This window comes from Mastigoproctus giganteus, chromosome 8, assembly GCF_048544385.1.
Source record: "Mastigoproctus giganteus isolate SK-2022 chromosome 8, ASM4854438v1, whole genome shotgun sequence".
In the NCBI taxonomy this organism is placed as follows: Eukaryota; Metazoa; Arthropoda; class Arachnida; order Uropygi; family Thelyphonidae; genus Mastigoproctus; species Mastigoproctus giganteus.
Window position 1 is genome coordinate 144,843,006 of NC_143582.1, and position 10,855 is coordinate 144,853,860.

The window sequence follows — 10,855 nt, forward strand, 5'->3', positions numbered from 1 at the left end:
AGAGCGAAAATTGTGAAATTATACATAACGATCAAACGAACAGGGAGGGAAGAGAATACAATTATTGTAGCAGAAACTCTCGAAGATAATTTAGAAGGCTAAATACAAAGATAATAAAATATAATCAATTAAATTTTGAATAGCCAATTAAATGAAATTTAACAGCGCCCCCTCTGACGGGCACCAGGTCCAAATTTATGTGAAATATCACGAGCAGAGATGTGAACAACTACAATAAAATAAAATAAAACAGAAATAGACTGACCATTATGCCCCATCTCAACAGAGGACTACAAGGCCAATAATGGTCAGGGAATCGCTGCATTTCGATCGCTAGACAAATCGCCGCAAAGGCGAATCGATCAAAAGATCAGTCCACCATGCGATCCCCAGATCGAACTGCCAATGCAGAGGACTTGAATAGCGGTGGTCCTGATGCAGCGAAAATTAAAAAAAGGACAGATACCAGCACTCAAATGCAAAGCCACACCACTGACAAAAGTAATTTTAACCACATTATATAGGCAAAACATGAACAATCTCACTTAAGTTTATATCTCAAGCGTCATGTAGAGGAAAATGCTTTTTGCTGCCTCTGATGTATGCTTTACCACCCTTTTTTATGTAAGATTCAGTTTTTCAATTATTTCAAACATTATTCAAATATATATATATATATTCCTCGAGTCATTCAAACGCAGGCTGTTTCTACCCTGTGTGGAGAGGACTGATTATAACCACTGTGGACCCAAATGCATATATGCGAAAATTAAAAATAAAGCCATTAAGTAAAAAGGGTATTCACTTTTATTTATTATTATTTTTTTTTTTTCAATGTTACTCTGGCTATGCCATCGCTCCATAAGCAGCTTCATAACCAGCCACAAGTGGAGAGTTCCTGTAACTGTCGAGTACGAAGAGCATCACCTCCACGTATCTCTCTCTCCAGAACCAAATATTACTGTTTGATTCAGTTAACAACCAACTTCATAATTGAATAATCCACTTCGAGAAGTTCAATCTGATGGTCCCGAAAGGCGTGATAACATTACTGAGATCTTCTCCGACACCGAATGGTTTCTCTCTTTCAAGTTCACTTTATCGGACTACCAAATGGTGTAGGCACCATCTGTTTCAAATTTCATTCCTGAGCGATTTACCAAATCAAATGGCGCACTTTAATTTTAACCACCTTCTATATCTTTTTTTTTTTTTTTTCTTTTCACAAAAGTAAACTCTGGCTTCTTGTGAAAAACTGTCACGATCTTAAGTTATCACTATTTTTAATTAAATTTTTACCATCGTCAGGTTAAAACACATTTATAATTATTTTGAAAATAATCATGACCTTTATTTAAACTTATTTATTGTACAATTTATTACGCTCCTCCACCTTTTTTTTCCTCCGACACCCCAATCAAGTGAAAATATACACGCTCTTCTTAGCTTCATATAAGTTTGTATTTTCAGTCCATTATTTTTTAAATTTTCGTAGATAAGAGTTGTGAAACGATCCGAGGTAAAGATGCCCTCCATGATCTAGAACTTCGGATATATGCCCTATTTTGCTGTCAGTAGACTGGAGTGTTTGAAGAACTTTTCCATCTTTATCCAGTTCGATTATCATAACGTGGCCAACAAAGTAATCCATAGGGAATGTTTTTACCTAAAAAAGTATTAACGAAAAACATGAGCTATAAAATCAGTTCCTATAAATCGTTAAGAATACATTTATACACATAAATTAATGATAATATAAAGAAACTTAACGGAATAGTTATAATAAACGTGCTTAAAAATATAAAGAAAATGGCAGTCGTCTGATCATTTTGAATGTACAGAAGGTTTTCGTTTAAAATTATCTTTTTGTTTTGATTCGTATTACTCCTGTTGGGAATTCTGAGCTGTTATTGTGCTCGTGGAATTATTTTACCTATCTTTTACTGATAAAACTGAAATCGGGTTAAAACTGAAACTCCAAGTGGCTTAAATTGAAAAAAAAAAAAAAAAAAACACATCTAGCTACATGTTGGAAACTTGTAGTTAAGGAAGTTGGTTGTACCAGGAGCATTATGGCCATGGCGTTATTTATGACAGCTGGAATACACAAAAGGACAAAATAATCCTTATCTGACAGATCTGCGCCATAATACTGCATTAGGTACACGATCAGCAGTAATGCTTCTTTTCCCCCCCCCAAAAAAAAACATTGACACCAAGAACTCGGAGCTTTAAAGCTTGGTCCAACTTAAAAAACAAATACGGTTCCGTCTAAGTTGTTAACATCTTTTTGAATTATTTTGAGGGAGAAAAAACTTCCTGTGATCGTATACCTTATGTAGTAATGCGCCTCAACTCTGTCATATTTTTGTTTTTGGCGTCAAAGTAACCTCAGAAATCCTATATCATTAAACAGTCCTTAATTTATTTCCGTTTGTTTTTTCATTTTGTTCAATAGTTTAAGCATATATTTTGTCTTGGAATCTGAACTTTTTCCACATAAATTTCATGGTGTGTCTTCACATATAATAGTAAAAAAAAAGAAATCGGATATTGAAATTCAATCAATGTTTATAGTAAAGTGCATAAATGATCACTGACCTTCATCACCAAGTCACCCACTAGTGGATGCGGCCATAGCTGGTATAAGTAACCCACAGTCGACTGCAAAACGTGGTAAAACCTCGCCAACGTCTTCCTTGATAACGGGCAGTGAGCCAGTTTATCCAGCAATGTTAAAGATGTCATGTCTCGTGCTCCCACAACTGCCACCCAATAACCACCGCGTGAACTTTTTCGAATGTTGTCCGGTTCTCCAGGTAAGTTTGCAAACACTTCTTTCTGACCCTTCTTCGGTCCTTTTAGGTAATACCTGCGGGAGTTAAGTCTGACATAAGATAGAAATATTGAGATTTATAAATGCGTTAAATTGTTCTCCCCCTCCTCTGGAATTTGTTTTGATTAATTAATTTTTGTAATCATAAAAAAATTATGATTAGAGGAAGTGACGGGTGATAATTGAGTCCAATCAATAAATAGAGGTTTGGGAGAGTAAAAAGTTAAACATTTAATTTAACTAAGTGTACATAAATCATACTTTTACCTGATGATACGATTATTCAAGGTTTCTGATACCAATAGAGACCCTCCATCGTAAGCTAACTGAACTCCATTAGCAAATGCAAGGTTATCAATGAGGACTGTTGTTTCCTGCGTCTTTGGGTTGAATTTAATTACCCTACATTAAAAAAAAATAAAAACAAACCTCAATAAAAGCTGCAGCCGGTAGATTTTCATTTCAGATATTGACTTCTACGGTCATTAGTATAAGGGTTTATATATGTATCATAATACTTTATAATATACCATAATTATAATAGTATTTGTATTATTAAATTATATAATATTATAATTGTGTTTATAAGTACGACTTTTTTAGCTTTAAATATCCATTGAGACGAACTTATGTCAAAAATATATCATAATTGAACTCAAAATTACAGAAGCCTTCGGAACAAATAATGTTGAGGACATTGTATAATTTTTTAATTAACATCATCGATCTTAAAGGAAAAAATAACGAGCATTTACATTTCAGTTTCGCCACCTCATCTTGTTAAACAAAAGGGAGTCCCCTTTTTTGTTAATGATTTTAAAAAGCCACGCCCTTTAATGATTTTAAAAAAGCCGCGCCCCTTTAATGATTTAAAAAGCCACGCCCAATCGTATTAATGTGATGATTAGTATTTTAACCATGTACTAGTTAAAAAAAAAGCATTTGCCTCATTAATTGTTATCCAAACTGTGGTGTGTTATAGTTCTATACTAAGAAACTCCATTAATGGCTAAACATCTTCGTCATTTTGATATTTTAAGTTAATCTTTTTAAATTTGCTTTCGATTATTTTCTAGAATTTCATAACGGTTATGTTATTCCTTAAGAATTGGGATAAAATGAAAACGAGATTTCAACCATGTAAATTTAAATTGGCCGTCGTCTTTGGTGTAAATTTAGGGATTGATATCATTTTAATTTGTTTTTAATTTCAGTCCAAATAGGTGTACAGTTTTTCGGTGAAGTGCTTGCTACTGTAATATTCAGGTAAAATGCTAACCGAATTCTCTTCAAGCAAAAGTTTTGTCTCTTTGTAAAAAATATGTTATTTAATTGCTAAAAAAGCTCCAGTTGGAATAAATTGTATTCAACGATGCGTCACAAAGCAATCGTTTATTGTGACAACCAGAAGCTTCAATATTTTTAAAAGTGTACGATTTTATACGAATTATATGATTTCATAGAAAAAAAAATTAAAACTATTATAGAACAACTTAAAAAACGTGCATCATCATTAAAATAGTCAGACTGTGGAGTGTAAAAATAATAGACTTATATTATAAAAGCAAAATCATGAAATTTAATGCTCCAAGTACTTGCCTTCCACTCTCGTCATGTTCAATGATCGATATCCAAACATCATTAACCGTCCAGCGTGTAGTTGCATCAGAGAAATAAATATTACCGGATTCGTCGAAGTCGAGATCATCCGGGAATCCCATCATCTTACCCTCAACCACTTTCTTTGGTAGAAGCTGTACGACATCCCCTATATTATTAATATTATTATTAACTTTACTTAATTTTTCATTGTAAATGTTTTCAATGCGTGAATAAACGTTTAAAAGTATCGTTTGAATGCTAAGGTGTCTCTATACCAGAGGTACCTTTTATACATTGCGTTCCCCTAAATATTTCATGCCATCGCCCCCCCCCCTTCAGAACGAAGGTAAATAAAAACAGATTTGACAAAATTTAGCTATGAGTATGCATACTTTTATAAATGAATATATATTTCAATACAATTGAACCAAACTACTTAGTTCGCAAAGAGACCACCTACTTTGTGATGAGGGACCAGTTAGTTCTGAAACATGCTATGATAGATGTGTCTCACTATGATAGGTTGTTTCTTTCTACAAATTACAATAACCTTTTGGAAAGGTCACCTGTTTGAGAGTAGTGCAGTACTGGGGCAACTCGTTGAAAAGGCAGATCTGTTCTGCTGTGAGAATTAAAACCATTGATGTGCCGAATTTTACAGAGTTTACTGTATTTGATTACATGCTCTGGGCAAATGTGAGGACAACGTGAATACAAATTTTCTATCACAGACATTTCATGCAGTTTAATATTTAGTTTTCTATAAGATAAAAAAAAGGAGATTTTTTTCGAATCTCTAAGTCTCTCCCCTTACCTGTACGCACATCGACAGTGTTTATTCCATAATATGCGTCAACTACATACAACAGTCCATCTTTCCCCATACGAATCCCTAATGGTCTTCCACAAATATGCTCTTCCCCTTTCAGCAGATCTGGAAAGAAAGTTAGCACTAATCAGTAGAACATAAAAATGTGATTACGAATAAACTCTGAGAAACAGTGGCGTCTTCGTATTTTTTTCTTAAAGGAAAATCTCTATAAAAAGTGACTTTAATATAAAATAGTAAAAGAAATATCAATTCCTCTGTTTATTATTCTTCTGTTAGAGTTTTGACATTTAAGGCAAAATATCGTGTTGGATTACCAAGCGAGTATCCACAGTTTCATGTTATGAAACTGTGGATACTCGCTGATTAGTGGTGTTTTTGAATCCTGTACTAGTTAAAAAAAGAAGTTACTGAGAATCATGGCTCTGGTTAAAAAAAAAAAAAAGAAGACATTTACCTCAATAATTGTTATCCAAACTGTGGTGCGTTATACTAAGAAACTGCATTAATGGCTAAACATCTTCGTCATTTGATATTTTCAGTTTATCTTTTTAAATTTACTTTCGATTATTTTCTAGAATTTCATAACGGTTATGTTATTCCTTAAAAATTGGGGATAAAATGAAAATGAGATCTCGACCGTGTAAATTAAATTACCTGTCGCCCTGGGTGCAAATTTAGGGATTGATACTAACGCTTCTATTGAACAACAAGGCACATTTACAATCTTTGTGCGCAGCAACAGACACAGCATGGTGCTCACAGTGACGGATGCGTTCAATCTGGCACATCTCAGTATTATTCAGTTACATAGCGCAGAGGGCGCTCTCCAGCAGAAATTTACCATTCTCGACAGAACCAGAGAACTAAATATCAGTCATGGATCTGCCTACACCATCATCCAGAATTTGTTTATTGGAAGGCTGAGGAAAAAGGAAAAAAAAAGAGAGAAGATCAACAGGGGTCGATTCCACATTGCCGATGAAGCCGGCAAATAATAGCCAACATCAACCAAAAGACTTATGGGCACGGTTAAGCAAAAACCTGATGTATACATGGGACAAGTACCTATACCGTGATCGAGATTTATTTTTGGAAAATAGAGCCAGTTTTCGGTTTAAAAAAAAAAAAATCTCATTTGACTTCAGTTACTTTGAACATTTACAATGATTCATTTTATGTTCAACCTTCGACCAATTAAAACTTACCACAATTACGTTTTCCTATCCGAGCTACTTTGCTAACACGTTGTCCAATCGCTTGCATGATGTGTCCTCCAGCTATTCCGCTGTATACTTTTCCTGGAAAAAACAAAATGAAACAATACCACAATAAAAATTATAGTGAAAATATTTCTATTTTTGGATCCGGATAGCAATAAAATATTATCAATTAAGAAATTATCACACTCAATTATACCAGCAAATAGGAACTTTCCATTTGTATTTCAACGCAGCATGATTCACCGGGGAATATAATTAGCATAAAAATGAAATTGCAAATCGCTCCTTCATTTGTCAATTATGAATTCTTTATAAATTAAGTTATTAAAAAATAATTTCCTATCCATGCATTACACAATTTGCAACAATTTTTACAAACACTTCTTTCTTTGGTTTTAGTGAAAATTAAAATAGCCCGAGACCATTGTAATCGGTGTGGAATAACATGCGAGATTACTTATTCAAAGAATGGTTAATTCCACATTTGCATTTCTCTTTTACTCTGGTCGAATACCACTGTACTTTTTAAGCCATAAGTACGCTAATATTCTCAACTCATAAGGACGATTTGTTGTTTGGGTTAGCACTAAAGCGACTCGTGCCATGAGGCGTTTTATCTGTCTGTAAATTTCAAGAACGTTGTCTGTTAATGAAGGATTCATAGTTTAAATATTTCAGTGGGGCTTAGTCGGAAAGACCGAGTAGTGAAATGTTTATCTCGCATACCTTTGCTCAAAATAAGAAATGCATATATATATGCATTTTAAATGCACTGAAAATTTAATAAAAATAGAAAATAGGCTTAACAGTAGTGTTCAAGGATATATATATATATATCAAGTTTACTTCATACCTTCATGGAACACCAACGATTCAGGACCACTAATTTGACCTTCGTAAAGTTTCTCTGCTGCACTTAGTCGGTTATTAACAGAGTACACACCTTCTAAAGTCGGAGGAAGGTTGACACTAGAAAAATTTTTAAAAAATGTGCATTTCCGAAAATAGTTTAATCATAATTGCCAAACATACCGCTTAATTCTAAACATTTAGAGCTATTTTATCCACTGATATTCTACTGCCCTAGTAAATTAATTTTCTCAAAGATACAGCGTTATGTTCACTTATAAAATTTCAATAAAACAGCCAATATGAAACTCTTACGTAAAAGAAATTAATATGCCGAAAATCTCACACCAAAACAAAATACTCGTAACCAAACATTTGATTACTTTTATTTAAAAAAATTGAATAATACAAGTTTGTTATGAAAATTATTAACTATTTTACATAATCTGATACTTATTAAATGCAAATAATGGTATATTTATGGTTAAAATGGCATATTTGTAGTGTATCTGCAAAAGATGTTCCTTTGACAAACTTGAAGCCATAATCTCACATCGGGGCCATTACTGAATAGTTGTGGTTGATTTCGAACGTATGAAAACCCGTTCAGAATAGTTATTTGATTGATCATTTAATCAAAATGAATAATACAAAAGATGATTTCTGAACATGGAGGGAATAACATAACACAAAGTTTGGATTAGGAGAAAGGCTACGATGAAACGTTGCATTTGTGTCGGATAAATTTGATTTGTTAAATGACTTACGTGTATACATTTGGACGGACGTCGATTAGTGTTGGAGAAAATGCCAGGAAGCCTATTATGACGACGATTACGATGACAAAGCTCAGAAGGATCTTGATGAACCCCATCTGTCTTCTTTGTACCTGCAACGGTCAGCAGCTGCAAAACAGAGAACAGAATACAATATTATAACACCCAAAAACACACATATACACACACACCCTGAGAATCGAACCTAGACACTTCAAGCGAGTGGCATGCCGACATGATATATCATGCTAAGCTGTCACAGAGGACAGCCACACTGTATAAAAAAAAAAAATAAAGCATTTTCTGTGCAAAAAATCGAAGTATATCATGAGTAGCTCCCATAGATAACGAGAGAGAGAGAGAAAACAAAAACAGGTCTCGTCATCGGGACGAGAATGATACGCAATGGTTATGACAAGTCTTCAGGAATGGCGTCACGTCTGCTAGAATCCCTGGAAATCGGAAGAGGAACCGGAATGTTTGGCTATAGAAAAAAATATAGTTAATTTCTAGGCTGTTATTGGAATATTAACAACTCGATGCCTCCTACTCTGTAAAACTCTGAATTTTATCTCTGGAACGAAGTTTAGTGTGAAGATTCAAGAATCGTAGGGAAGAACCAAAAAGTCTGTTGTGGAAAGGACGTTGAGCTGAAGCGGAGCAAGGTTGAAGAAGCTGTAAAAACACCTCAGAAGAAAAGGAGGGTGACAGAGCTATTTAAGATCTCGAACGAGGCGTCAGTATAATGTCTCTAAATTGCGTGTACTTTATTGTCGGTTGGCCTATTTTAAGGGATGAAAAACACTTAAATTTACAGACAATGCAGAAAACGCGGAATCTTTGCACACGGTGGGAAGAATGTGAACAAAAGTCCCCGTCAAGAAAGAAAACGAACCTGGGCCTTTTCCATTGCAACGAGTGTGCAATTGTTGAGGGTTTTAGCATGAAGGGAGTTCTATAATAAAGTTACAAAGAAATGCCCGCCTTCTTTTCTTGAAAGGTGTCCTATGTTAGGGAACAAGAATCTGTAGCCGAGTGGTCAGGAGCGGGAGTGCAGTAGCACACGCTCTCTGAGTAGACCGGGGTTCAAGCCCCTGACCGCTGAATACGGTCGATCTGCCAACCCGCACTGGACCAGCGTGGCAGATTATGGTCCGTTTCCCTCAGCATGAATCGTTGAGGAGGCTTCCATCCTGCAGTGGGTTGATAATGGCTGCACTTTACCTTTTTTTTTTAATCTTTTCATGTAGAGTGTTTTAATATTATTTATCACAATAATATTTTTCTTAATTATTCAGTTTTTTAATTAGAAAATGAAGTTTTTCTAATTATGCTTGAATTTTTTTGAGAAACATCTCGTTTTTTAAATATTACAACAATATGCAATGAAGTCATTAAATCTGCAATTCTTCGAAGGTACAGTGGTGAGATGTGCCTCAAATGATGCCATTCTAAGAAAACAAACTTCATAACTTATCAAAAGACACGTGTCCTAAATGTTAAAGCTCATGTTGTTTCATAAAATTTTTCATTTTAGTATTATTAATCCACTAGCTGTCCAAGTAGCTACCGTATTTCCAAATTCTGACATACACGGCAATGTCTTAGAAACCTTCAGTAATTTTTCACTATTTTTGTTCACAAGCATTAGAAAGCTCTAACAATCGATATCTAATTGTAAAATATTGTATATCTTATAACACAACATGCATTATACGCAGATTAGTTAGTTTTTATTCTTTTCACGTGCAACTGGTACAGCTTCCACAAATATAAAAGAAACAGGATGAAGAATGCATGCGTATACTCATCCTACCAATTAACTGAGAGTGCAAACTTACCTGATTCTGTCGAAAACAGGTGAATAGGCACACGTTTTACGAGACTGCTTTTCGTACACGTACCTCTGAGCATTTCCTGGTCACGTGATGTGGCGTTTCAGCTACATAACCCACCTCTAGCTATCACATGGTGTCTCTCCCCTGCTAGAGATTATGATGGGTAGTTAAACTAAAGCTGCCGTTACGGAGCTCAAGGTCTTTTCCTTCTCTTGTTAGAAAAGACAGAATAAAAGCATCTGAATATTCTCCGACTGGCTCATGTGCTTCATAATTGTTGCTTGCTCACCGAGAAAGAGTAAATACGAACATCTACTGCATTCAACCTAGCGATTCGACGGATAAACCTCACCACGGCAGACAATTTAAAAATTTAGCCCCTTTTGATAAACAACTGTTCTTTCAAGGTCGACAAAGCGCACGCATTCAACACCATCGGAAGTTAACCCATTAGAGGCGCTTGAAGAAATATCATTATTAATAACAGACTATTTCCTGTGTACAATTCAAACTGTTGGATGAAACACATACCCAGCTCCAATTCCAAAGTTTAGCGAATTTCGTCACACGTCATATCAGTTTTCTCAACGAATAAGGAAAGATATAAACACGCTAGAGTTCGCGAGCCTCATTGCATGCTGCTGATGGCAAGTGGATAACTTCCTTTTGAATCTCCTCCTTTGGCCTATTTTTTCTAGCTTAATCAGTAATTTGCTTTTCGGAGTTTTCTTATTTAACTCTTAACGCATAATTAAAAATGAAGACAACAGATAAGCAGATACTGGAAACTAACACTAAGGGAAAGAAATCTGTAAACTCGGATGTGGCTTTCATGTTTTTTTTCTTTTTTCAATTCTTTTGAAAGGGGGATATTTGTAACAAAAGCGTGCAATAGCATACTT

At 34.8% G+C, this 10,855-nt stretch overlaps 1 protein-coding gene across 1 annotated transcript; it reads right to left on the minus strand.

Moving 5' to 3' along the window:
* Positions 1–1,388: 1,388 nt before the first annotated feature.
* On the minus strand, positions 1,389–10,354 carry LOC150081892 (adipocyte plasma membrane-associated protein-like). The gene is made up of 9 exons (XM_090378956.1): positions 9,957–10,354; positions 8,107–8,244; positions 7,344–7,459; positions 6,476–6,568; positions 5,253–5,372; positions 4,436–4,604; positions 3,104–3,238; positions 2,602–2,872; positions 1,389–1,666 (listed from the first exon to the last, which is right to left on the minus strand). The coding sequence occupies exons 2-9, from the start codon at positions 8,211–8,213 to the stop codon at positions 1,475–1,477; spliced, it is 1,203 nt and encodes a 400-aa protein (XP_090235082.1). The 5' UTR covers positions 8,214–8,244; positions 9,957–10,354; the 3' UTR covers positions 1,389–1,474.
* Positions 10,355–10,855: the final 501 nt, after the last annotated feature.

Coding starts and splice junctions, on each gene's coding strand:
- LOC150081892 (XM_090378956.1), bottom strand. CDS start 8,213: ATGGGGTTCATCAAGATCCTTCTGAGCTTTGTCATCGTAATCGTCGTC. Junction 7,460..8,106: donor GTCCGTCCAAATGTATACAC/GTAAGTCATTTA, acceptor AAATTTTTCTAG/TGTCAACCTTCCTCCGACTT. Junction 1,667..2,601: donor TGGGTGACTTGGTGATGAAG/GTCAGTGATCAT, acceptor ATACTTTTTTAG/GTAAAAACATTCCCTATGGA.